This window comes from Hibiscus syriacus, unplaced genomic scaffold (genome assembly GCF_006381635.1).
Source record: "Hibiscus syriacus cultivar Baekdansim isolate YM2019G1 unplaced genomic scaffold, ASM638163v2 tig00111513_pilon, whole genome shotgun sequence".
Classification (NCBI taxonomy): Eukaryota; Viridiplantae; Streptophyta; class Magnoliopsida; order Malvales; family Malvaceae; genus Hibiscus; species Hibiscus syriacus.
This window is the reverse complement of record NW_024063111.1, coordinates 192,052-218,181: the sequence shown is the minus strand read 5'-3', so window position 1 is coordinate 218,181 and position 26,130 is coordinate 192,052. Positions and strand designations below refer to the sequence as shown.

The 26,130-nt window shown below is 32.4% G+C and overlaps 5 protein-coding genes across 11 annotated transcripts; 4 read left to right on the top strand and 1 right to left on the bottom strand.

The window, feature by feature from the left end:
* The first annotated feature begins 361 nt into the window (after positions 1 to 361).
* Positions 362 to 25,807, top strand: LOC120164387 (vesicle-associated protein 2-1-like). Of its 7 annotated transcripts, none has more exons than XM_039174126.1 (10): positions 375 to 525; positions 720 to 816; positions 1,605 to 1,675; positions 1,800 to 1,881; positions 2,024 to 2,139; positions 2,245 to 2,385; positions 3,195 to 3,263; positions 3,469 to 3,805; positions 9,215 to 9,217; positions 25,793 to 25,807. In XM_039174126.1, exons 2-8 carry the CDS (start codon positions 756 to 758, stop codon positions 3,589 to 3,591), a joined length of 663 nt encoding a protein of 220 aa, XP_039030057.1. In that variant the 5' UTR covers positions 375 to 525; positions 720 to 755; the 3' UTR covers positions 3,592 to 3,805; positions 9,215 to 9,217; positions 25,793 to 25,807. The 7 variants fall into 7 exon arrangements, with proteins under 7 accessions (XP_039030059.1, XP_039030061.1, XP_039030057.1 ...); XM_039174123.1 differs by having other exon boundaries at positions 376 to 525; positions 711 to 816; XM_039174127.1 differs by having other exon boundaries at positions 381 to 525; positions 711 to 816; positions 2,245 to 2,376.
* Positions 6,606 to 8,563, top strand: LOC120164386 (bax inhibitor 1-like). The gene is made up of 6 exons (XM_039174122.1): positions 6,606 to 6,762; positions 7,006 to 7,149; positions 7,243 to 7,334; positions 7,694 to 7,880; positions 7,982 to 8,137; positions 8,250 to 8,563. Exons 1-6 carry the CDS (start codon positions 6,661 to 6,663, stop codon positions 8,298 to 8,300), a joined length of 732 nt encoding a protein of 243 aa, XP_039030053.1. The 5' UTR covers positions 6,606 to 6,660; the 3' UTR covers positions 8,301 to 8,563.
* Positions 12,014 to 14,213, bottom strand: LOC120164385 (light-harvesting complex-like protein 3 isotype 2, chloroplastic). Its single transcript, XM_039174121.1, has 3 exons — positions 13,716 to 14,213; positions 12,525 to 12,662; positions 12,014 to 12,430 (listed from the first exon to the last, which is right to left on the bottom strand). Exons 1-3 carry the CDS (start codon positions 14,086 to 14,088, stop codon positions 12,186 to 12,188), a joined length of 756 nt encoding a protein of 251 aa, XP_039030052.1. The 5' UTR covers positions 14,089 to 14,213; the 3' UTR covers positions 12,014 to 12,185.
* LOC120164383 lies at positions 16,866 to 19,452 on the top strand. The gene is made up of 5 exons (XM_039174119.1): positions 16,866 to 17,393; positions 17,866 to 17,964; positions 18,097 to 18,141; positions 18,585 to 18,722; positions 18,806 to 19,452. Exons 1-5 carry the CDS (start codon positions 17,007 to 17,009, stop codon positions 19,166 to 19,168), a joined length of 1,032 nt encoding a protein of 343 aa, XP_039030050.1. The 5' UTR covers positions 16,866 to 17,006; the 3' UTR covers positions 19,169 to 19,452.
* On the top strand, positions 21,248 to 25,633 carry LOC120164381 (DNA repair endonuclease UVH1-like). The gene is made up of 9 exons (XM_039174118.1): positions 21,248 to 22,183; positions 22,319 to 22,542; positions 22,678 to 22,766; positions 22,875 to 23,036; positions 23,355 to 24,137; positions 24,376 to 24,486; positions 24,602 to 24,862; positions 24,954 to 25,177; positions 25,268 to 25,633. The coding sequence occupies exons 1-9, from the start codon at positions 21,324 to 21,326 to the stop codon at positions 25,476 to 25,478; spliced, it is 2,925 nt and encodes a 974-aa protein (XP_039030049.1). The 5' UTR covers positions 21,248 to 21,323; the 3' UTR covers positions 25,479 to 25,633.
* Positions 25,808 to 26,130: the final 323 nt, after the last annotated feature.

Genomic DNA, 26,130 nt, shown 5'->3' with positions numbered 1-26,130 from the left:
CGTGAAATATTTTAATTTTTTCAATAATTATGTAAAATTATTTTATAATTATACATCATTAATAAAATAAAACTAAAATATAAAAATAAATATTATTTTAAAAAATAATTAAGTGACCGAAATAATATTATGTGAATAATTGGATGAATAAATACCCTAAACATTTACCTAAGCATTTAGAAGAAAGATCTGATAATATTGAAGTGACACGTAAGAGGTGACTTAATAGAGTCCCGCGTCGATGAACCCTATTGAATTGACACCTGTCAACATCCCTTCTTCCATCTATCCATGGAAAATGCACCCATTACCAGGTTGAACAAAACCTCCATACCATTTTTTTAAAATATATCTAAAATGCATTATATATAAAAAGGAAACTTGAAATCTTTCTCCAACTTGAAGGACTCCAGCTTTGGTGGCGGCTATTTCGGTGAATCCGTTTACCAAACCCAACAGAAAAAAGGGAAAAACCAAAGAAGAAGGCTCGGATTTAGTCCGAGTAAGTTGCAGTTTGCACCACATGTTAGTTCCGCTCATTAATATTGACTCAATTCCTCTCTCTTCAAACAAAACAAAACTAGAAACCTTTGTTGGATAATTGGTTTTTCTATGTTTTGTGGGTTCTGTTTGAAGATTTATCATTCATCTCTCTCTCTCTTCTTTTCTTTTTTTTTTTTTTTGATTGATTGTTTTCTCTTTTTCCTAAGAGAGTGAAGATCTAGTGTTGGCGGTGGAGGTTGGTGGACCCAGTCATGACTGCTGATGGGAATAATCAGTTGATTTCTGTTCAACCCAATGACCTCAAGTTCGTTTGTAAGTTCCACCCTATCTATGTTTATACTTGTATGCACTGACATTCTTAGGATTTTAAGTTAGGTGCGAATTTTTAAAATTTGAAAGGGGAAGAATTTATAAAATTCTAAGGCCGATAACAGATCATCAATACGAAGAAAGAAAATCTAAATTATATGATAATTTGAAATTTTCTGGGGCCAACCGCCCCCTCGGTCCATTCCTGCTTCTATGCACACATGTAATTCTTATGTATCGTGAAACTGTAAATGTAGAGTCCCATTGGATGCATAGGTGCTAAAGATCAATGCTGTGTTGAATTTCTGTTGATGATTGGTAGGGATGCAATGCATTGGAGATTATTATTTTTTTTGACAATTTTATGGATTTAGATTTGTGGAGATTCTAGTGACATATATGTTGATTTATTTAATTAATCTCTTTACTTCATTCCGTTGATCTCGAATTGTCATCATTGCCAATTTTTTTGGATTCTAGCACATACCAATTCAGCATCTCTTCCAACCAGAGCCACAGTGAATTTTAATTTGTGAAGACATAATCTTCTTTAGAGGATGCTAGGAAAAGAAAAGCAGTTTATTTAATAGTTCTTAATCTTTTTAACATTTCATCAATGTTTAGCTAGTTTTAATTTCGGTTTTAGATTCTGGTTTATTTGAAATGCTTGAGAGTAAATGTCATTGTGATCGTAATCTTCATGTCATTGGCATTTTGTTAATTCTTGAGAAGCTTTGTGGAACAAATTTTAAGTTTTAGTTACCTTTTGTTTGTGCTGTTCGTGTTTTCAGTTGAGCTTGAAAAGCCAAGCTTTTGTGATCTTAAAGTGGTGAACAACACAGAACACCATGTGGCATTTAAGGTAAACAGAGTTTCTGTTACCATTGCAAATGCATCCGAATACTTGTTATGTGGATTCTCTTTTCCGTTCTGGGACATTTTTATGTTTGTGTGATTTTAATTCTCTCAATTCATTATCATGTTAGGTTAAAACGACTTCACCTAAGAAGTATTTTGTGCGACCAAATACCGGTGTTGTACAGCCTCTGGATTCATCTGTCATTAGAGGTTTTATCTATAAACCGCTCCGTCCTAACACCATCTCATAAATTAAAATTTTCACAATCTGCTTCCATCCATTGCTTTTTCTTGGTTCATTGAGATTCTCATATGGGTGATATTGATTTTCGTTTTTCTGCTTGAATGCCAGTCACTCTCCAAGCTCAACGGGAATATCCTCCAGATATGCAATGCAAAGACAAATTTCTTCTACAAAGTACCGTAGTCCCTTCAAATACTGATGTGGATGATCTCCCGGCTGATACTGTAAGAATACTGTCAGCGAGAATAATGTTTTTCATTACCTACATTTATGTTACCAATCATAGTTCTGTATGATATTTGGAATTGCATCCTTGTCTTTGCATTCAGTTTAATAAGGATGGCACTAGGGAGATACAGGAGTGCAAGCTTAAAGTTTTCTATGTAACTCCTTCCACTCGAGGAAATTCAGATGATGAAGGGTTTAAAAGCTATCCAGAAAAAGGCACTGATTCAAACTCCGTGAGTCTAGTCATTAATCTGTTTAGTTATTATTATTTTTTTTGTTTTATGCAATATTTATATGCACATGCTTGCAATCGCTTAACCTCACAATCACATACATACAATTTGAGGTTTCCAGTAAAGGTTCAGTTGATTGACCGGACGATTGGAATAGGCCTAGAAATCAGTACTGATATAAGCAACTCAAAGCTTTCCTCCCAACCTATTTGTTTTTAATGCGGTTGTGGTATCAATTATGTTTGAAGCCTGGTTTTATTTGATCTACAATTCATTGTTTGAATGAAGAAGACATTAATCTTTGTGGCGTCTTTCAGGCCACGTTTAGGCTTTTAGTATAGTCAGTCTGTTTTTTAGGCTAATGTTGTTGCTAAGTTGGATTAGGCTGAGTCTATGTTGTTGTTTAGGGTTGTTTGCGGCTGCTTTTGGTGTTATGTTTATGTTGGGGGTGGCTCTCAGGTTGTATCTTGTATTTTCTAATGATTAATGAAATCTTAAGGCACTCTTTTCCTCCTCCCGCTGATTAAGAAGCTTATCTATAAGTTCCTTTAATCATGAAGGAGGTTTTTAACGAGGCCTTCAATTCCTATAAAAAAAGAAGAAGACATTAATCTTGTCTGGTTTATGTATGCTCATAATTTGAGTTCCTTGCAGACACGTCTGGTTTTTTGCATTTGCATAACTGATTGTTATAAGCTTTCTGTTTTTGCCTTCTACTTGATTGCTATTTTCTGGTGAAGGTAACTTGAAAATGAAAACCCAGAATCTGATTTTTATGTCTTCATTTTTACATTTCCTTTTTTGCATTCATGAACCAGAATGTGCAGCACCTGAAGGATGAAAGAGATGCAGCCGTTCGGCAAACACTGCAGCTGCAACAGGAACTGGTATGTTTGGGTTTCAGATTGCCAATCCGAACCACTAAACCCTTATCATCCACAGAAAGTCTTCAACTTAACAGTTTAAGAGAAGCCAGAAAAAAGAAGGCCAAACTTACTCATGATTTTCTTCTAGTTTATATTCTGAAGTACAACATTAACTTACTACAGCAGCTGTGATCGATAAGTAAACACTCCTGTTTTGCTGAAACAGGATTTTCTGAAGAGACGACGACAACGTAGGAATGACTCCGGCTTCCCCTTAATATATGCATTTGTTGTGGGACTGATAGGGATATTATGTGGGTTTGTGTTGAATCTTTCATTGTCATCATAACCATTATCACCCCCACCACCATCTCTAGGTTCATCTACACCATTTCCACCCCCAGTGCCACCATATGTAGATTCATTTACACCATTTCCGCCACCAGCATCCACATCTGTAGATTCGTCTACAGAAGAAAGATAGATGCCCCTTTATAAAGTATGGTAACCAGTAATTTTGTCTACTTGGTTGTACAATGCTGAATGTTACTGTTGGATGGAGAGTGCAAATTTCCTTTAATTTTATGTATTTTTTCTTAAATCTTTACCGTATTAGTGCTTTTTCCGAAGGTATTTTCATTCAATTCATAAGTTGATATGTTATGAATAAATTGTTAATTTCTTATTTTGGTTTAATGGAAAAGTGTATGGTTGAACAGAGAAGTAAATGTTTTAGACACAAGGTATGGTTTGGTGTGTGTGGATGAAAAAATTTGGTTTAATGGGAATAGGCCTGAAGTTCTTTCCCCATACAAGGAGAAGTTGCCAAGTTACATACTCGTGAATCCTCATTCCCTGATGTATAAATATAATATGTATGCATGCATCATCATTGCCAAATTAAAATTGGCCATGCTGAAGAATATGGGAAATAAAATGAAAGGGGAAAAGAGAGAGATACTTGTCCTATTCCTTGGGTTAAACTTTAACCTTTTACTACGCAAAGAATTTTCACTCATTCATTCTCTCTGACTCTGAATTCGAATTTTCTTTAATACTTAGTTTATTTATTTTACTAATTGTGTTTACTACAAAATATTTATATTATTAACATATGTGTTCACTCTAAATTATATGTATATATCCTCGTCTGTGCCACATACGGGAATACACATACATTATCGACAGGAAAAGGTTCAATGCTGGGGCTCTACATAGGGGAAATAAAGTTCGTTGAACACTTAAATTTTTAATTTACATTTAGGGTCTGTTTGTTTGGCTGTAATTGATTTTCTGGAAAATCAATTACTAGAATTTGAATTACTAGAATTTGAATTACTGAAATTTAAATTCTGGAAAATGAATTACGTTTCTGGAAAACGTTTTCCGGAAAATATTTTCCGTAAAATGAATTACATTTTTCTAAAAACATGTGGAAAACATTTTATGATGTTTGGAAGATGTTATTTAAACATTTTTTCCACTAGTTGATGAGTTTTTTAAAAATTATTTATTATAAATATTAAATACAATAAATAATATTATTTATTATAAAACTTAATATTATTACTTTAAAATATTAAAATAATTTATTTATTATTAAATATAATTTTTATAATTTTATTAATAAAAATATTAATATTGGTATATTTTAGTGAAATAAAAATATTATAAATTATATTAATTATTTATTAAAGTAATAGTGTTATATTATATTTTAAAAATATTAATTAGTATATTTTAAATATCTTTATTGAAATATTATTAGATTATTATATTAATATTAAATATATAAATAATATTACTCATTATTAAATATATTAAAATATAATATATATTTATTAAAATAAAAATATAATATCTTATATTATTATAATATAATTGATTATTTTACTATAATATTAAAAATATAATATAATATTATTATAAATATTAATAAATATATTTTAAATATTTTAATAATTAATATTTTGATGAAAATGATATTAAAATATTTTATTAATATTAAATTCATAAAATAAAATTATTTTGAGTATTTATTTTTTGAAGTGAAAAATTCGGAAAATGACTTACGAAAAATCAAACAGTAAGTCATTTTTCAGAAAATACAAAGGAAATTCTGTTGACCAGGAAAATGAATTACGTTGACCAACCAGTTTTCCTCCAACCAAATACTGGAAAACATTTTTCGAAAAACGAATTATGTGAAATAAACACGGAAAACATTTTCCAAAAAACGAACTACGTGAAACAAACACAGGATTTCGAGGAAAACCAATTTCGTAATTCATTTTACGGCAAACAAACAAACCCTAAATATAAACATTCTATTAGTTTATGTCACGCTGATTTTTCTTTACCGACAATGTAGTTTTTTTAAAGTAATACAGAAAAATATTCATTTATTGAAAACCGATAATGCAGTTTAAGTAGATTAACTTGTGATTATTGATCATCTACTCGAATTTTCCGAGTTTTGCTTTTCTCCAATCTATTCTTTCATTTAAAAAAATCAACTTTATATCAGTTCTTAGCTGGTTGCCAATTTTAAAACATTACAAATTCTCTTACGATTGATTAACTATCATTTCATATTTTAAAATTTAAATTTAATACTAATTATAAATGGGCTTATAATACAAAAGAATTCCTCAACTTAATAAGTTCAATTAAATTGAGTCTTAAACCTTTTTTAATTTTTTCAAAGAATCCTTTAAACTTATAAATTACTATAAGAATTTAATTTGACCTAAAAATATATTTAAGATTAATTTAAATTAAAAACTAATTTAATCAAACTTGTTAAATTTAAAGATTATTTTGTATTCTAAGTTACTAAATAAAGGAAGAATTCCTCTTATAGGCTGTAGCCAAGCTTAGAGAAATTTCAATTTCAATACATAATGATATAGGGTAAACTATATGTTCAGTATCTCAATTATCATTTTTGTTTTGTTTTATTCACCTAATTATTTTTTGTTTCAAAATTAACTTAACGTTGCATTTTAATTTCATTTAGTCACTTACTATTTAAAAAAATAACAAAAGTGTTGACGTGATATTTATAAAAAAAATCAATGATGATGTTACATTACCTTATAGTGACACATCAGCATAACCATTAATTTTTTCATAGTGGCTGACCAAAATGAAACCAAAACGTATGATTTTGAAACAAATAATAGGTGACCAAAGTGATAGTTGAAATACTAAAGGTGTAGTTTACCATATATATCTTTTACAAGGGTCTTTTAGTAATTTAGCCATCAAGAAATTTCCGCGAAAGTATCTGAAACGAGACACTTGAAATGTCGGCGATCCACAAATATAAACGATCTTAATACAATATACCAAGGCGGTTTCTTACTCTCTGCCGAACAATATTTACAATTTCTGTTGCTTTCTCTCTCAGCAGACAATGGACGCGTTCTTCGATTCTCAATCGAGAAGCAACTGGAGTTACGATACTCTCAAGAATTTCCGCCACATTTCCCCCATCGTTCAGACGCATCTCAAAAGGGTAATCTTTCAATTCAATTTTCTGTCATTTTCATTTCTTTTGAATATGCCCCCTATTTTGTAACTTAGGGTTTCGGAAATTTACTTGTTTTTGGATTCCATCTTTCCTCGGTTCTGAATCTGAAAAAAAAGTTAGCTATTTCTTATGATTCTAATTTTTATGATAAATTTATCTATTTTCTTGTTCTCTGTTTCCGAATTTTGTTTTCTTGATTATCTGAACTGAACTGTTTTTATTTGGCAGGTTTATTTGACCTTATGCTGTGCACTGGTTGGCTCTGCTGTTGGGGCTTATCTTCATATCCTTTGGAACATTGGAGGTTACCTCACAACATTTGCAAGCTTTGGAACCATAATTTGGCTCCTCTCTATCCCTCCTTATCAAGAGGTAAATAGTCTATCTTGATTTGTCTTGAAATATTATGGTCCTTTGTGCATGCTTAGAACTCATATGTTGCTTTTGGTATTGAAACATTTGCAGCAAAAGAGAGTTTCTCTTTTGACGGCATCCGCGGTGTTTGAAGGGGCTTCATTTGGTCCTCTGATTGACTTGGCCATTCAGATTGACCCAAGGTATTTCTCTTACACTGTTCAATGAATAATCTATGTATTATTAATAAAATAATAATATACCCAATTTCATGGAAGTACTTAGGTTTGGAATAGTGTTTGCAATCATATTTAATATTGCCGAGGGTTTTGTTCTTTCCTAAATTGAAATACTACGTATGATTAAGTGGACACTTTTAAAGGTTAGGGGGCGCTCTTTCTAGTGATGAATGATTATGCTTAATTTTTATTTTACTTCTACTCTTATTTACACTTGTAAATTTCATTTTGGATGGGTGACCAATTGTGTTCTCTTCCCTTCCACAATCAATAAATAAAGAAAAATAATGAATTGTGCTTATTGTGTTGTTGCATTATGACAGTGTTCTGGTAGCTGCATTTGTGGGAACAGCATTAGCCTTTGCATGTTTTTCTGGAGCTGCTATGTTAGCAAAGCGCCAAGAGTACCTTTTCCTTGTTGGCTTGCTTTCATCTGGTGTGTCTATGCTTCTCTGGTTGCATTTTGCTTCCTCCATCTTTGGTGGTTCCACAGCCCTCTTCATGTTTGAGGTGAGTGATATTAGTCATATAGTTCGTCTTGTAGTAGTACGTGAAAAACTCCTAGTGGCTTTGATTGACATTCCTCGGGCGGAATTTGATTCTTCTTCCAGATCTACTTTGGCCTTTTGGTGTTTGTGGGTTACATGGTAGTGGACACTCAGGACATAATTGAGAAGGCTCACTTGGGTGACCTCGACTATGTCAAGCATGCCCTTACCCTTTTCACTGATTTTGTTGCTGTATTTGCCCGCATTCTGATAATTATGGTAAGTCAAGCTAGAATATCTGGCTGGACTTTCTTTTTGATTTCTTAAGCATTTTGGACATATATATGTTGTTCCGATATACCCGAAATAATATGGAACCTACTTGTTTCAGTTGAAAAATTCAGCTGAGAAGAGTGAGAAGAAGAAGAAGAGGCGTGACTAAATCATGGTAAAACAGTAGCTGGGAAAGTTTTGCTCATCTGATCTTTTTTTTCTCCCTTTAAGAAAGATGAAGTTTGGGATGATCAATACAAGTTGTTTTCTTGCTTTTTGTACTGAAGCACCATAGTAATATACCTAAAAAAGATGTGCCTTGTCGTTTTCTGCATCTTTTTTATGGTTGGTGCGTCAAATGGATAACATGTTCATATGTTGGGCAATTCCCGTGGTTAAAATTTATTTATCGCCCTCACTGCAATTCTAGCATATTTGTTATCTTTATGGTTTTCTTGGCTTTTTTACTCGACCCATTTTAAAATAATTTCCCAATCCGACACTCAATCGAGATTATTTTTCAATCTAGCATCCTTTGATTTCATGTAAGAAAGGCATTTTTTTGCGAGAAACACATTTCAAAAGCGATTCGTGTGGTTCGGAACTCCTGAAGATAGAAATATAGAGACCAAAATATAAAACAAAATTATATGAATTTTGTTCCGAAAGAACAAGGTGTATGTCGAAAAATGTAATTGTACAAGTCGGGCAGAGACGGTGGTGCGTGCGTATTTAATAATATTTAAAAAATATAGTAGGTTGAGTCTTTTCATGAGCATTTTACTTCCTTTTTCCCTATGCCAATAGTTACAATAGGTTAGATAGTAAATCATTATTAAGGAAGTTCTCCAACTGTAACTATTGGATATGAATATTAAGTCTACAAAATGGGATGTATGTTAGAGACAATGATAAAACATTTTTATATTTTGCATATTAATTAGAACACTTTTGCTCAATCCATGTAAAGCTTCAAAGTTGAGTTTGTTATTGAATCAAGTAGTTTCTTATTATATCTTCTTTGACTCTTGTTCAAAGTTACAGCATATTGAGACTGAATTATACTGGACACGGGAATTGCAGAGTGTAGGTTATTGAATGCCGGCCAGTTTCATATTCGGCATGAAATTGGCATTGTTTTTCCATCGCTTTGTTCACCTGAATTTCAAGTCAAACCTCAGCCTTCTTGATGGATTTCCTGCTCATTTTCTCTTCTTAATTAAGCCGTTGTTTAATATCCAATGCCAAAAACTTTTCTGGTCTTTTCCATTGGACTGGAATTCTAATGTGAACCACTGTTTTTTCTCTTTTCTCTTCTTGATTGCTTTGCCTCTTAAGCCTTGAACAATTCAACCTCAAAGTATCATTGTGTTTAAACACTCGGAACAACTTGTGACTGTTCAATTCTTTTTCTCCAAACACAGAAAGTGTTTAGAACATACTGTATTTTCACCCATTGCTGCAACTCAAGTAATTTCAGCTATTGCTTCTTGTCACTGAATGAGCGCTGAGTCTCTGTCAAGTAGAAGTGTTAACCGAAGCTCCATTTGTCCTTGTTTCCTTGGTGGAAGCAAGAGCTTAAATCCTAAATTGTTTTACGAATTGCTCAAGGCCATAAAAAAATGTCAAATGTCGACTTTTGAAGACAAATGCAAGTCCCTCTTGCCTCTGCTTCTTTCTCAATTCTGTCCTTAATAATGTTTGTCCTATCGACCATAATTTGATAAATTCTATAGAATGACTTTGGTGATTATCTAATGCTTTATAAGCATGAACAAACTTACATCGGTGGTTAAAAGAATCGTTGTTGTTTCTCAAGTTTGATTTTCATCTCGGATTATTATTTTGTTTAAAAATCATAAGATAGATTTCTTTTCTTCAACCTTTATTTTTAATTTGGGATGATTCGAAAATCGTGGGAAAATCGAGATAACAAATAAATCTATTTTCGGGATTTATCATGCCATTTTAACGAATTTGTTTAACCTCAAAATGGACAAATCTATTTAATAGAAATTGTCGTTAAAGTAACATTGATTACTGATTTTATTTCAGAACATTGATTTTGTCTGATAATAAAATTGAAAATAAAAAATCAATGTAATTCTTTATATGTTATGGTATTATTTGGTAATATAATTATAAATACAAATATATTCGAAGTTTAATTCAAAGCTTTTGAATATTGGGTTACCAAATTTAAAATCAAATGATTAGTTCATTTCTTTCTAGTTAAGCAAAATTGAATTGTCTTGATATATATGTGTTGGACTTTAGTGCAACAAATTTTGTCGTTTAACAGAAGATATAACATTGGAAAAAGAAAATGAATTATTGAATTTATTTTACCTTATAATCTTGCGTTGATTCTAACTTTGTAAGGAAAATAAATCATAAATGATTCTATTTTGTAAAAGAAAAATAAATCGTTGAAGTTGTTTTCTTGGACTCTTGAATGATTCAATTTTGTAACTGTGAATCTTATATGATTCTGGTTTGTAGAAGTAAATAAATCCTCAAATTTATTTTCTTAGAAATTTTGAACGATTCTATTTTGTAGAAGGAAATAAATTGTTGAATTTATTTATGTAGAATCTTATATGATTATGTTTGTAAAATAAATTAAATCGTTCAATTTATTTCTTTAGAATCAAGTATGGTTCTATTTTATAAAAAGAAATAAATCATTAAATTTATTCTTGAAAATCTCGATATGTTTGTAAAGTGGGATCATGTAAATAAATCTAGTTTCAGAAATTTAATTCATGTTGTTTTAACGGGTTACTTGATCTACTTTTTCTCAAACAAGAAACAATATGAATAAATATGTTTTATTCAATTTTATATGAATAAATATGTCTAATAGAATTTGTTATTGGAAGTAATATTTTATTACCTTCATTGATGATACCAAAAGTATTGTTATGTGTAATTGTTAAAATAGCAAAGAAGAAGTTATAGAGAATTTTATTCTCTATAAACAAGAAATTGAAAAACAACTTGATAAAAAGATTAAGATGGTGAGAAGTGATCATGATGGTGAATACGTTGAACCGTTTAATGAATTTTGTTCGTAGCATGGTATTGTTCACGAAGTAACACCATCACATTCTCTTCAATCAAATGAAGTAGCCGAGCCGAGCGAAAAAATCGGACTCTAAAAGAGATGATAAATGCCTTGTTAAGAAGTTCTTGGTTATCACAAAACATGTGAGGAAGCTATCATTTTAGATAATTACCTTTTAAATAAGGTACCCTGAAAGAAAAGAGACAAGACACCATATGAATTATGAAAATATCATAAACCTTTATAAAAAATATTTGAAAATGTGAAAAAGTATTGCCAAGATAATGAACTCATTACCAAGCAAATAAAAATAGATCCTAAAATTTTGAATTGCATTTTCATTGGTTATGTAGAATATAGCAGTGCATACCGGAGAATCAACAATAACAAAAAAGAAAAACATGTTCAAACTAATAATGATCAAAATTGTATGGTTCGTGGCGGTAAGAGAAGATTGACTTTGCAAGTTTGAAACCACTTTAAAAGAACAATGAATCAAAGCAATTTGCAAGGTTATAAGAAAGGTTTTGCGGGTAAGAGCACAGGTGGTTATTCACACCTAAAAATATGCATAGAATTCAAGAAATCATTAAATGGACACATGCGGCACGTGTAAGATAACATAATTTTTTAACGAATATTACAGCTTAAAACAATAACATTTGTAACACTAGGCATATATATTTACCGGGGAAAAATTAGGCACATAAATGAAGAAAATATGTATAATTTAGACATTTTTTTATATTAAGCCAAAAAAATAAACGTAAAGTTTTCCGTTGTTTCTGAGATTTACTAAATAGGAGTGAAAGCAATAGGTGAAACTTTCATGCCATATATTCATTAATGCTAATATCAAGCACACACTAGGCATATTGAAAGTAGTCAGATTTCAAGTTCTGTTTCCTCACAAAACCAGCATTTGTGAAAGGAAAAACAAAAAGTAAAAGAGACGAGAATTGTTAAGACAAGGAAACTGCAATTGAACTAGTCATTGTTGGAAGTGGTGTCATCTTGCCAAGTTGCTTGCCATTGCTTGTCATAAAAGGTTGTCTCTTCAATCAGCTTCTTGATGTTATCTAAATCTTCATTCTTCCTGATTAAAAGCACTCCCGAAACAGCTACAAATAATAGAGTCTTGCAAAAGAAGTTGCCCATTTGGTCAACCAAACCTACTCCGGTCAGGCTATCGACCAGATACGCCATGAAGAACCCTATCATTGCCGCACGGCCTGCATAAAGCTCATAAAAACGAATCGAGATTAAACAAACCGGTCATGCGATTTCGTGAGCCACACTATCAGACTAACATAGATTTGCACTAACCATTAAGCAATTCAGCTTCGGGTAGATGGAACCTTTTCATCCATGCCCACCAAGGTATGATGGAAGTATCAAACACTACAGGGTCGTCGTTACTGGTAGTTTCTGGATTATCCTGGAGCCCTTTTCTCCTCCGGACCTCTGAGAAGGAGTTCAAGTTTGTTACGGCAAAATGAATGATAGAATCAACAAATATGCTTGTCTCTTCCCCTAATGACTTTTGTTGAAGAAACTAATAAATGCAAACATGTATAGGAGACACTAAAACCCTATGCCTTTTTTTCCCAAATGACTTTCATTGATGAAGCTAATATATATGAATTCAGTGAAGAGCATATTTTTCACGGGAACTCAGTTAAACTCCACAAGAGAAAAAGAAACTCGAGGCAATTAGTACACTCACGAAAAGGATTCTTGCTCATCTTCAGGCCTAGCCACTAACCAATGACTTTGATTTCATGTTGGTGGTCTCCAAGTAGGGTTCTTTTGATGAATATCCTTTTCTATTTAGATGTTGCTAGAGCACAAGCCCACATAAGCTTTTCTTTAACAAAAGAAAGTGTTTGTTGAAGTAATAATTTTCGTTAATTCAGTTTCACATGAGGAAGTAGAGCTTGAAATGAGTACAAACCCATAGCACATAACAACTACCAAATATCCATATCTAACCCTTCAGAACTTTGAGAATATACAGCCTTTATGGAAAATCTGTTTAGAATCAATACTCAACCACTCAAACTTAATGCATATGTGAACAAACAATTATTGAGGAAATCCACCATTTGTACCCCCCCTATTTCAGCTAAACAACACAGTTGTAGAGCACCAAAGATGGCAACAAAAGGAGAAAGCTTTACGCATTTTGAGCTGCCATCCCAACAAGTACCAAATATCTAACCATTCAGAACTTTAAGGAAATATTGCCTTTCAGGGTAATCTGAAATAAATATTCAACTACAATTCTCATTACATCAAAATGTATTTCACATTAGTTTGATAAAGATCCTTTCAGGCAACCAATAAACAAATTAACAATTGATTCAAGTTTTACATGCAGAAAAGTGAAAAGAATGAGAATTCAACACTTTATATTCGTTTATTTTCTTGAGCTGAAAACAAGAATAGGTCAATTCATCCATGAAAATAGAATCATTAAGCATCGACGAGCAAGTAAATTATAAATGAAAAAGTTACCAGCATCAATAACAGCATCCCAGTCGGTGCGACCATTTTTCTCAAACTGTTTCAAGTCCCAAGTTCCACCAATCCACCTAGGGTCCTCAAACTTGCTCAAAACCTCGACTTCAGCGCTCGTAGCCACCCCGTTAGGCACAAGAGACCCCTCGACGGCCTTTTCAACGACGGGATCTTCCTGGTTGGGCTTCGAGTCTTCAACGGCAGCAACTGAAGCTGAAACTCCAGCTCCATTGTCTGGTAGAGACTTGGGAGTGGAAAGCAAAAGAAAGGGTGTCTTAAGAGGGAGAAAAGGAGTGGATTTGTGGGTAAGATTGGGTTTGACAGAGAAGGGTGTTGGAGGAGGAGAAAACAAGGCCATGGATATGGACATTTTTTATTTTTTTGTATTTTCACTTCTGTTTTGCTTTTGAGGTTTGGGGATTTGATGATGACGATGAAGAAGTGATGACTTACCTTTTTCAGTTTCAGATCATGGTGAGTTTTTAGTTTGTATGGACAAGGGTGTGTTATTTGAGGCTATCAGCCATCCAACATTTTGACTTTAAATTAGGGGCTATAAAATTTAATGGGTAAAACTAAGCGTTAAGTACCTAAATTATCATTTTTTATCTGTTTTAGTATCTAAACTGATATTTTTAAAATATTACATAATATTTAGTTTTTGTTTTCATTTTAGTACATTTCCGTTGAAAACTTAATGGACGAGTTGACATGACATAGTTCTGGTGGATGGACGGCCAATCCGAATGTTGGACCACAAGAGAATGACTAGTCGACAAGACGGTAGATTATAGAGATCAAATGATGAAGAAATCGAAGGGTTCATCGTTGATTTGGGGAGATTAGGCGTTTTTCGATGAAACGAACGTCGAAATCGTGTTAACAGGGTCGAAAATATACTAGCTGAAAAGTTTAGATACTAAAATGACCAAAGTTAGTAGTTTAGGTATTAAATGTGTAGTTACCCAAAATTAATTCACTTGATTATTTTTCAATTTTAAATTATTTGAATTAATTTGATATTAAATTTTAAATTTTAGACTATGATTTGGTCTATTTCTTTGTTTGCCTATGCATGATTTAATTTAAGTTTAGTTTGATTAAATTTAAAGTATATGTTCTTAAATTAATGTAGAGTAAATTATGTAGTTTTAATTTTTTTTCACAACACTTTTATTTTTTATTATTTTACTTTTGATTTTTTATTTATTAAATATAAATTCGATTTAAGTCTATTTTTAATTAAATTTAAATAATAGAATAAGACTTGTCAATTTATCTAATTAAAACAAATTAATTCAACTCGATCAAACATCCACTCTTATTCTAAGTCATTAAAAATTTAATAATTTAGTACTTTTGGACTCTTTCTATGTAATGATATTTTAATTAAAATAAACGAAAAAAAATGTCATGTAAGATAAAATGGATCCTTATCAATCATGCTTTCAAAAATAGATATGATACGACACATTTTCATTTTATATTATAAAAATTATAACTTAAATTAAACAAAACAGATCAAATTTTATCTTCCAAATTAAAGTAATAAAACTTATTACATAACTTAGAAAGTGAACTCCACCAATTCTATTTCCCACTCCTTACAAAAACTAGACCATGTTTTGTAGTATTTCTTTTCAAAAAAGTTTTTAAAGTTATAAATAATTTTTTAAAAAAAAAGAAATGAACATTAACTCTTCATGTTAAAAATACTTTTCAATAGAGGTTGAAATATACTTATCAAAAGCTAAAATTCATAATTTTTATAAAAACACAAATCTAATTTTCAGTAAATTTATTTATTTATCTTTGTTTATATTTTTATTTCTTTTATAATTTTAAAAATAATGTTTAAAATAAATACTTAATCTATTTAAAAATTGTTGTTATAACAATGTTATAAATATAAGTTTCAAACTAAATAATCTAAACATAACATTCAAGGGCACTATTCAAAATATTTTTTGCACACCACTTAAAAATAAAAAAGATTCAACCTATCAAATGGTTTTAATGATTAAATGACCTTAGTGAAGAAAGAGATATTGTTCTCTCTAAATATCCTAAGTTTAATCTTAGTCAATTTGATTAAAAAAATTCTCAAGACTACATTGTAATAACAACTAATAGAAAAGGGTAAACTACACAAATGGTCACTAACGTTTTAGTAAGTTTTTATTGTCTATATTACAGTTTTAAAAGTAACAAATTGATCACTAATGTTATCAATTTGTAACAAAATGGTCACAACGTTATCCATTTATAACAAAATGATCACTCTATCGTCATATCCGTTAAATTGATGATGTGACAACATTAATAAAAGGTAAATATTTAGTTTTGCCCCTAAATTACTAAAACATCAAATATATCCTTGAACAATGATTTTACATCTAATTTAACCCCCAAAATTTTATAATTTTAAAAAAATCTAAGAATTATAATTATACTTGAATAAATTTTAAAAAATCTATAAAAATATTAAAAAATTAAAATATCTAAAAAGGTAACGAGTGTATAAGAAAATAAATACTAAATATATTTTTATTATCTTAATTAACCCCAATTTGGACAGTTATGATTGTCTATTTGAAATAATATTATTCTAAATAATAAAAATTAGGGTTAATTAAAGTAATAAAAATATATTTGATATTAATTTTTTATAAACTCATAACTTTTTTAGTATTTTCAAGATCTTTTAATTTTAATTTTAATTTTAACTTTTAATGTTTTAATTTTTTTAAAAATTTATTAAATTATAATTATAATTTTTAGAATTCATTTTGAAAATTAGAAAGTTCTGGGGTAAATTAGATATAAAATCATTGTTAAATGACCTATTTGATATTTTAGCAGTAGTTTAAGGATAACACTAAATATTTATCTTTTGATTAATATTATCATGTCATCATTTTAACGGAGATGATAGTGAAGTTACCATTTTGTTACAAATCAATAACGTTAGTGACCATTTTGTTATAAATCGATAATGTTCGTGACCAATTTAAATTTAAGTGAAAAAAATAAAACTTTCTCAAACAATAGTGACTAATTGTGTAGTTTACGTAATATAATAATAATAATATTGATAAGAAACGCCAAACAAAAAGGACTTTAGTTAATTATAATTGATAATAGTAGTTGCCAAGGAGTGCTTCTTCTCAGCTTCTCCCCTGTTTTCACAGTCAACGCTCTCTCGAGAATCCAAATCGCTTTTCTCATTTCACGATCCAAAGTTTCCGAATTGCTTTCTGGGTTTTTCTCTTCAGCACTCAATCTGAAATGGGTCGTAGACCAAACGACCCGGAACACTCCCGTTTCGCCTCTCTCGTCCTCCTTTTGGTATCTCTGTTCTCCTGTCTTCTGGTCTATGCAGTCGTTTCTACACTATTGAATCCCACCGTAAATTCTGAGGATTCCAACTTTGAGTCTTTGGAATCGGCTGGCAGTATTGATTTTGGGGGAAAGAAGGGTGAGTGTTGCAGAGGCATTGAGAATTTGGAGCTGTGGGGTGCAGCTGTGAAGTGGGGCTCCGACTTCAAGTTTAATTCTTCCGTGGAATGTTGCCAGGCTTGTAAGGCCATGTGTACTGGAAATGATGGGCCTTGCTTGTGCGATACTTGGGTTTTCTGTGGGAACAAGGAGGCTTGCGGGTCGAGATTTGGAGAGGTGAGTTCTTCCTTGGCTTAGTTTTCTTTTTCTTATTGGATTTTAAAGGTTTCTTTTTAGGTGAATCTGGAATGTTGTATTCTATTGTTAACTGTTCTTAATCGTTCGCTTCATTTGATGTTTCTGGTCATGGTTGCTTGAGTTGACCTGGTGAATAGATTAGTATTGGTTATGATTTGCTTTATCTTGTGTTTAATGTAGTGTAATAGAATGATTAATAGATTTGCTCAAGACTGTTTACCTGTTTATTACAAAGAAAGTCGGCTTATATAGTTCATCATTTTGAAGAAATTAAGCTGGAACTATCTCACATTCACATTACTAAATGCACTTTTAAGTTGACCCGAGCAATTTATTTTTCTGCATAGTGCCTTAGTCATCTTCTATTCGTTGCATAAGTTAATGCAAATATCTTGCTAAATTTTGAATCAGGATAACCATAATCTTATATTTATCATTTTTGTTTCCCCAGTGTTGGTTGAAGAAACAAAAGGATACTTTGTCTCCTGATAGGCAAGAGGCAGGGAAATCGGTCAGTTGGACGTCTGGGATCATTTTCGGCAAAGGAGAGGTATAGGATATAAGTTTCACTAATTTTTTACTAGTTCTTTTTGTCACTGAATGTAAAATCTGATTGTTGAAGTTTATCATATCAATCACATTTCTTTGGCGTTGATGATCATTTTTGTACCATCCCATTCAGGGCGTTGTTGAGATGGAAACAGAGTATGGTACTCTTCATATAAAAGTGAGTACTTTTACTCTTAGAATTCTATGATTCTCTTGTTTTATCTTGTCTAATCTTTTGGCACTGTTAGTTACAAGCTCAATCAGAAGCTATTTTCTTTTATATTGCTTCGCCGTTTTCAGCCCCATTTTCGGTTTCTTGTGTTAGTTGTTGTTGGAAGAAAAGTTATAAAGAAAGATGAACATAAACGAACTTAGGATTAATATGTTTCATCTGATCAGCTCTTGCGAGTTAGAATTTGTTTTCTCCTGTTTCTTTCACTTTTTTAAGGTTGACATGTTCAATTTACAATGAAGATGATTCTTGTTGTGAAGTCACTGGCTTAATACGACCTTTTCGAAACAAGGTTTGGAGTTATATATAAGAGATACAAATATAAATGGAGAGCATCTCAGAGAAAAGAAAAGATCCTTGCAGTCACTAATTATTCTTTTTTGATGCAGCTTTTCCCGGACTGTGCTCCACATTCTGTGACCTACATTCTTGAGTTGTTGAATTTGCGCCATTGTGCGGGTTGTCAAATATATCGCGCAGAAAGCCGAGGACAGTCTTGGGATAGACAAGGAAATCACATAAAAGATGTATGGAAATTATTCATAGCAAAAGCTTCCAGATATTGAAGATCGATATGTTTCTAATCCGAAGTTTTCTCTCATCTTTACAGGCTCCTTACGGCCCTCCATTTGCACTGATTCAAGGAACTCTTGAAGCTTTAGGAACCCCATTCAAAAAGATTCCAGCAGAGGCTTGCCCTACCATAAGAAGGGGATCAGTTGCCTGGGTTGGCTCTGGTCCAGAGTTCTTTATAAGCCTAGCGAACCACGAAGAATGGAAGAACTCGTATACCGTATTCGGTTCCGTTCTTCCGGAAGACATGGAGATTGCGGAGAAAATCGCTCAACTTCCTGCGAAATCCGATATTTGGAACAACATTAACGTGTCTGTGTTGCAAAAGCCTGTTCCCTTGGTTATGCGAAGAATGAAGAAGAGTCTTGGAGATGTTGACACAAATGTGAAATCAGAGTGAAGACTGGGATACACTTGTATTTTCTTGTTCCTACACTATAATATTTATTATTCATATTTGCCTTTTCTTGCCTCCTTCAAACAGTAACATGAAGGCGCTGGCCATTTTGTTGTTCTTGATAATTAAGCTAAGTTTGCATTAAGAATAGGGGGGGGGGGGAGTAAAACTTGGATCGTCTTCTTTCAATGGTTATGGCTATGTATAGTGTTTAAATATGCCCTACTTTTGTTATATTTTTTTAATAATCCGGCGTGATTACAATGTATTATATGTTTTTTTACTAATTGACAACTTACATACAATTTAAAAGCGTAACTGGTCTAACCCAGGACTTTCTCTAGAAAGTGATTCATTCGACTGAATTTAGTCCCAATCCCAATTTGATAACACTACTCGTTAAATTTGAATATTATGCCATTTTAAGGTCTGATTTAAAAATTAAAGTCGATTTGAGAACACATACAATGAATTCAACAAAAGCCAGTTAAAAATGTTATCGGTTTGGCGTTAATTTTTAAATCAGGCAAGTAGAAGGATTTAATTCCTCGAACTAGAAGAGGTTGGTCTAAATGTCAAAAAGTCTCAAAATGTAGGGGATTGGGGCAGAATTAGACGTAGTTTAAATTCAGCCCAAACGTCGACATTTCATAGTCATAGCTTTTGATTTTGTGAGTGATCAAAATTAAACTGGATTTGAAGAAATCATATTTTTGATTTAATTCGATTTTAAATAAGCTCGATTTGAAAAAAAATTGAATTATAAAATAAAACTTGAATAATTAATGAATTAATTTTTAAATTTAAGTGAGTCCCTCAATACTATAATATACATATATATATATATATATATATATATATATATATATATATATATATATTAAGAAATACATATGTATATTATATATGGTTATAAAAAATCATTTAAATTAGAATAAATTAATACAGTAATATTATAAATATTTATAATTAAATTTAAGATAAACTACAAGATTGATTACTTTTATTTAAGTTTTGTATATTTTTCCTCGCTAAATTCAAAAAATATAATATTTGAGTACTTTATTTTTTATTTAATTAAAATGTGATCACTGAGAGTTAACTACCATTAGAGTTTTAACGGAATATCAATGCAGGCATAAAATTAAAAAAGATAAGCTATAGAAATAGTAACTAATATTTGAGTAAATTTTTATATTTTCACTAAAATTTCAAAAATAAAAAAATTTGATTTACTAGTATATGTTAAAAAATTGACTGAATCGATGTGAAATCTCTCCAGCACAAAGAGCAGCAGTCGAAGCATTTCGTGTGAACTTAGTAGCAGCATTTAACAGGGGTGATGGGAAGTCTACGTTTACAAAAGTCAAACTTGGTATGGCCTATTTCAGAGTCTTTCCAACCTGTAAAAGCAATGGTTGTTGATCTTTTCCCACATACTCCACACTGAAATAGTGATGCTCTTGGACCGATAGTATGGCCTACATTCGTTGTTCATCGATACATACAACACAAACTTAATACAAAGAAAATACTCTAAACCTGGTTGTCTTTTTGTCACATATACGTGTATGTACCACCGGAAATTCTTAGACTGCTTCATTTTGTGTCGGTGGGGTTCTGAATTAGTTCGGATCATTCTCGGATATATGTTTATAAAATGGTCTTGATCAATTTGTTATTTTTTAAATTTTAATAGTAAAAACGATAATTTATTTAAATATTGGTGACTATTTGTATAATTTATCTTTTTTAATTTTATATATTTACGTTAACAATCTTTTAAAAGTCTAACCATAGTTAATCTTAATAATCATATTTTAATTAAATAAAAATAAAACTTTCTGAATATTATATTTTTTAAATTTAACGAGAAAAATATACAAAAGTAAAATAAAAATAATTAATTTTGTAATTTACTCTTAAATTTAAACAAGTCGTATTTCACAAAGTCAATTAAAAGGAATTAAAAATAACGTTTGCATTATAAAATAAATATGTAAATTTTAATAATTCGAACTTGTTTTTGACTTTTTAATTCGATAGAATATTTATCCCTAACATGAACAGTGTTACTTATCCAAAGTGCAAATTAAAACCCCAAATTGTCCTCTCTGACCATTGCGGTCGTCTTGCCGCCAAACCCTAGACCTGAAAAATGGTCCTAAAATTCCACGAACAAATAGTCTCCGATCTCGTCGAAGACCCAAACGGCGGCCTCGTTGTCCTCTCCTCCGGCCTTTCCCTCCCGAAACTCCTCTCTTGTTTCCTCTCTTTTCACTCCCAATCCAACGGCTCCCTCCTCCTCCTCCAACCCCCTCAACTCTCCTCCTCCCTCAAATCCCTCCTCCTTTCCCTTTCCCCGGACCTCCCTCTCTCCGAAATAACCGCCGACCTCCCTTCCTCTAACCGTCTCTCCCTCTACTCCTCCAACCGCATCATCCTCCTCTCCCCTCGTATCCTCATCGTCGACCTCTTAACCCAAAAGGCACAAACTTCCTTAATCTCCGGTATCATTTTTCTGAACGCGCATTCGCTCTCGGAAAGCTCGACTGAGTCTTTCATTGTGAGGATCATCAAGACTTTCAATAAGAATGTCTCCGTTTACGCGTTCTCCGAAAAGCCCCACTCTATGGTTTCTGGGTTCGCGAAGACGGAGAGGACAATGAAAAGTTTGTTCATCAAGAAGCTTCATCTTTGGCCGAGGTTTCAAGTGAATGTGTCGGAGGAATTGGAGAGGTATCCGCCGGAAGTGGTGGATATACGGGTGCCGATGAGTAAATACATGGTGGGGATTCAAAAGGCCATTGTGGAAGTCATGGATGCTTGTTTGAAGGAAATGAGGAAGACTAATAAGGTTGATGTGGAGGATCTGACGGTGGAGAATGGGTTGTTTAAGTCGTTTGATGAGATCGTTAGGAGGCAATTGGATCCCATTTGGCATACTTTGGGGAAGAAGACGAAGCAGCTCGTTTCGGATTTGAGAACTTTGAGGAAGTTGTTGGATTATCTTGTTAGGTACTAAACAAAAGATCCCTTTCTTTATTTATCCAAATTCATGTTAATTGTGATTTTGTAATGCATTTGAGTTGATAACTGAAGGATTTTGTTTATGAATTTGGGATTTAATTTCTTATATATTTATGTGGGTAGGTATGATGCAGTGAGTTATTTGAAGTATTTGGATACACTTAGAGTGTCGGAGAGTTTTCGATCCGTTTGGATATTTGCAGAGTCCAGTTATAAGATCTTCGACTATGCAAAAAAGCGAGTCTATCTGTTTGCAAGGTCAGGTGATACCAAAAGTAATAAGCCTAGTAAGAACGTGTCTGGAAAAAAGAGAAAATTGAATGAGGATGACAATAATAATGATGCAGGTCAATTGAATTCATTCTTCTGTTTTCATTAATGTGGTTTTCATTTCAAAATTCTAACCATGTTATACCAAAAACAAAAGCTGCACTTGAAGCTTTTTGATTCTGTAAGCCCTTCTCACTGAATTGTACATGTAGCAATCGCTGGTACTTCATCAACAAGTACAAATAATAGACTTGTTCTTCAAGAAGTTTTGGAAGAGTCTCCGAAGTGGAAGGTGTTACGTGTGAGTGAGTTCCATTATCTGTGTGTCATATGCTTTCTCCAGTCACTTCAATCTGGGATGATACTCTTCTTTTCTGTTCTCTTATATAATTTAAATATTTTATTATAGGAGATCCTTGGAGAGATAGAAGAGGAAAGACAGAAGCAAGCATCGTCGGGAGAAGCATTGTTGGATGTTGAGGAGGAGAATAATGGCATTATTTTAGTGGCATGCAAAGATGAACGCTTATGCATGCAACTTGAAGATTGCATCACTAACGGTGCACAGAAGGTTTTATTATTTTTTAGTAAATTCATATAAAATTATTCTGGAACTTATTTAAGGCTAGAATTGCACTTTGGCAGATAGAAACTTTAACACACACAAACATATATATATATATATTGAGTTGGAGGGGAGGGGAAGGTGGGGGTTTACTTCTTGTACTTCCAAAAATCACATTTTTCATATAGTGTATTGTTTTTTGTTGAATGGTACAGTGGTATAACCTTTGATGCTATTCCAGCTTGAGTATCTAAGCTTACAGAAAGACCAATAAGGTTTTCACATTTGCTAGTTAGAATTGATAGCGGATATTTTCTTTTGAAGGTCATGAGGGATGAATGGCAGAAGTACCTCTTAAGCAAAGTAGAACTGCGGGGGATGCAAGTGCCTCAGAAGAAAAAACCTAAAGGTCCTAAAGGTTATGGGATTCTTGATGGTGTTGTTCCGTTAACACCTGCCCAGAATGCAGAAGTTAGCAGTGCATGCAAGCAGGAACATGAAGCATTATTAGCAGCAGCAGCAGAGATAAAAAGAAACCAGGTTAAGATGGAAAAGGATGCTGCTGAAGATCCTGAACCTCAAGTTGGCAGCCACGGCAATGGGAAAGGAAAGGGAAGAGGAAGGACTAAAAAAGGCGCTGCGTGTAAAAAGCATTCTAGGAATAACGACGCCTTCAATGATACTGAGGTAGCAAAAGATGATAGACCTGAAATTCATGGTTCAGAAAATGAAGGCCAGCTAAATGAAATAAACCCTCCAGTTATTGGCAATGGGATCCCTGGAAAGCATATTGACAGGATTGATGATACAAAAACGGACAACACTAAGCAATTACCACCAGTTCACTTTCATGCTCTGGAGAGAAAACAGCCTATACTAGATGTTTTGAAGCCACATGTAATAATTGTTTACCATCCAGATATGACTTTTGTTAGGGAGATTGAAGTCTACAAAGCAGAGAATCCTAGGAAAAAGGTGAAGGTCTATTTTCTATTCTATGATGCTTCTACTGAAGTCCAAAAGTTTGAAGCAAGCATCCGTAGAGAAAATGGAGCATTTGAATCTTTGATCAGGCAGAAATCAATGATGATGATCCCAGTTGATCAGGTATGGATTTTTTATATTTATGTATTTCTGTCACCGATAGTGGGGCCTATTTTGACATGCATTCATTTTGAATGATCAGCCATTGATAAACTTTAGAATGCTATATGTAGAACTAACGGATAATTACTGAAATATTTAGCTTACAATTTAAGTTTATATATATATATATATATATATATTTGGGTTAAATAGTGATAACTCATTTTTCTGCCTTGCATGCTTTCCCTATTTTATTCAGAATGATTTGTGCCTTGGTGTAAATTCTTCATCTGAGTTACAAGGGTCAAGTTCTCAGAACTCAATCACCAGAAAGGCTGGTGGAAGAAAGGATGCTGAGAAGGAAATGCAGGTGGATGGTTTTTCCTCTCCTAAGTACACCTTGTCATAATTGAATTAAATGAAGGTACTTTTTTCTTGTTTGCTTGCTTGAAAATTTGTTGAATTCGGATTCACTTTATCTGCAGGTAATAGTGGACATGAGGGAGTTCATGAGTAGTCTTCCGAATGTCCTTCACCAGAAGGGCATGCATATAATTCCAGTAACCTTAGAAGTCGGTGATTATGTTCTCTCACCACTTATTTGTGTCGAGAGGAAAAGCATTCAAGATCTTTTTATGAGTTTCACATCAGGCCGTCTTTACCACCAAGTGGAAACAATTGTTCGTTATTACCGAATACCTGTGCTTCTAATTGAGTTTTCACAGGACAAAAGCTTTTCATTTCAGGTATCTGAATTAAATCTTCTGCAATGGCTATATGATAAAAAGAAAGCCAGGGGATTTCCCTTTAATGTTTATTGGATTTTGGTATATGCAGTCTGCAAGTGATATAGGTGATGATGTAACACCAACTAATATAATATCCAAACTGTCATTGCTTGTTCTGCATTTCCCACGCCTACGAATCATATGGTCTCGCAGCTTGCATGCAACTGCCGAAATATTTGCTTCACTCAAGGCGAATCAGGATGAACCTGACGTGACAAAGGCCATGAGAGTTGGTGTACCCTCGGAAGAGGGTATCATAGAAAATGATGTTAGGTGAGCTGATGGTCTTTTTTTTTCTTTACACTTTATCTGGATTTAATTCATCTTCCAGTATAAGAAACTTACCGAGTTCCCCTGTAACAGAGGTGAAAACTACAATACATCTGCTGTTGAGTTTCTGAGAAGACTCCCAGGAGTTACAGATTCGAACTACAGGACGATAATGGATGGATGTAAAAGCTTGGCTGAACTTGCAGTCGTTCCTATAGAGAAGCTAGCTGAACTAATGGGTGGACGAAAAGCTGCCCAGAGTCTAAGAGATTTCCTTGATGCCAAGTATCCAACCTTGTTGTAACCCATCATGTTTAGTCAAAAACAAGTTCAAAAATTTCACCAATACTTTTTTTATTTCATTGTATCACAGGGGAAAGATATTTAAATTATTGGTGAGCATTTGGTCATGGTCGTCGTAGCCTGAGATGTTTATTTGAGTTTTCTATCAGTCTTTTCACAATTATTGTTATCATTACCCATTAGAATTTCATTTCGGAAAATTAAATTAATCTTTTGAATGTAATAATTTATTAATATAACTTATAAAGGATGTGCGATAAGCTAATTTTGTCAGAAATCTACAGTCGGCGACCCTTTGTTTGTTGAAAAATCCAGTTTAATTTTCCGGTAAACAAAGGGTTGCTGCCTATACATTTTGAGACTATTACAATCGGCGATGGGAGAAGCTTGATTTTTAGTTTACTTTTAAAGCAAAATTAAAGTTTTATATTAATTATGTTTTTCAATAAAATAAATAAATGTACAATTGTATTAGAATTAAATTTTTTATAAAAGGATTAATCATGGAAGAATCTTTGAATTTTTTAATATTTTCTTAATAAGAACGATTTATTTAGTGATTTATTTCGATATATCATATTAGTAGTATATTTCGGTATGTGATATTTATTCTAGAATATTTTTTTTATGTCATGTAATTATTTTCTTTTATT

Excerpts from the sequence above, each read along its gene's own strand:
- LOC120164387 (XM_039174126.1), top strand. The coding sequence starts at position 756 with ATGACTGCTGATGGGAATAATCAGTTGATTTCTGTTCAACCCAATGAC. Across the intron at positions 817-1,604 it reads CAATGACCTCAAGTTCGTTT|TTGAGCTTGAAAAGCCAAGC; the intron begins GTAAGTTCCACC and ends TCGTGTTTTCAG. Across the intron at positions 2,386-3,194 it reads ATTCAAACTCCGTGAGTCTA|AATGTGCAGCACCTGAAGGA; the intron begins GTCATTAATCTG and ends TTCATGAACCAG.
- LOC120164386 (XM_039174122.1), top strand. The coding sequence starts at position 6,661 with ATGGACGCGTTCTTCGATTCTCAATCGAGAAGCAACTGGAGTTACGAT. Across the intron at positions 7,335-7,693 it reads GCCATTCAGATTGACCCAAG|TGTTCTGGTAGCTGCATTTG; the intron begins GTATTTCTCTTA and ends GCATTATGACAG. Across the intron at positions 8,138-8,249 it reads CCCGCATTCTGATAATTATG|TTGAAAAATTCAGCTGAGAA; the intron begins GTAAGTCAAGCT and ends TACTTGTTTCAG.
- LOC120164385 (XM_039174121.1), bottom strand. The coding sequence starts at position 14,088 with ATGTCCATATCCATGGCCTTGTTTTCTCCTCCTCCAACACCCTTCTCT. Across the intron at positions 12,663-13,715 it reads GGATGCTGTTATTGATGCTG|AGGTCCGGAGGAGAAAAGGG; the intron begins GTAACTTTTTCA and ends ACTCCTTCTCAG. Across the intron at positions 12,431-12,524 it reads CGAAGCTGAATTGCTTAATG|GCCGTGCGGCAATGATAGGG; the intron begins GTTAGTGCAAAT and ends AGCTTTATGCAG.
- LOC120164383 (XM_039174119.1), top strand. The coding sequence starts at position 17,007 with ATGGGTCGTAGACCAAACGACCCGGAACACTCCCGTTTCGCCTCTCTC. Across the intron at positions 18,142-18,584 it reads ATGGTACTCTTCATATAAAA|CTTTTCCCGGACTGTGCTCC; the intron begins GTGAGTACTTTT and ends TTTTTGATGCAG. Across the intron at positions 18,723-18,805 it reads AAGGAAATCACATAAAAGAT|GCTCCTTACGGCCCTCCATT; the intron begins GTATGGAAATTA and ends TCATCTTTACAG.
- LOC120164381 (XM_039174118.1), top strand. The coding sequence starts at position 21,324 with ATGGTCCTAAAATTCCACGAACAAATAGTCTCCGATCTCGTCGAAGAC. Across the intron at positions 22,184-22,318 it reads TTGTTGGATTATCTTGTTAG|GTATGATGCAGTGAGTTATT; the intron begins GTACTAAACAAA and ends TTATGTGGGTAG. Across the intron at positions 23,037-23,354 it reads TCACTAACGGTGCACAGAAG|GTCATGAGGGATGAATGGCA; the intron begins GTTTTATTATTT and ends TTTCTTTTGAAG.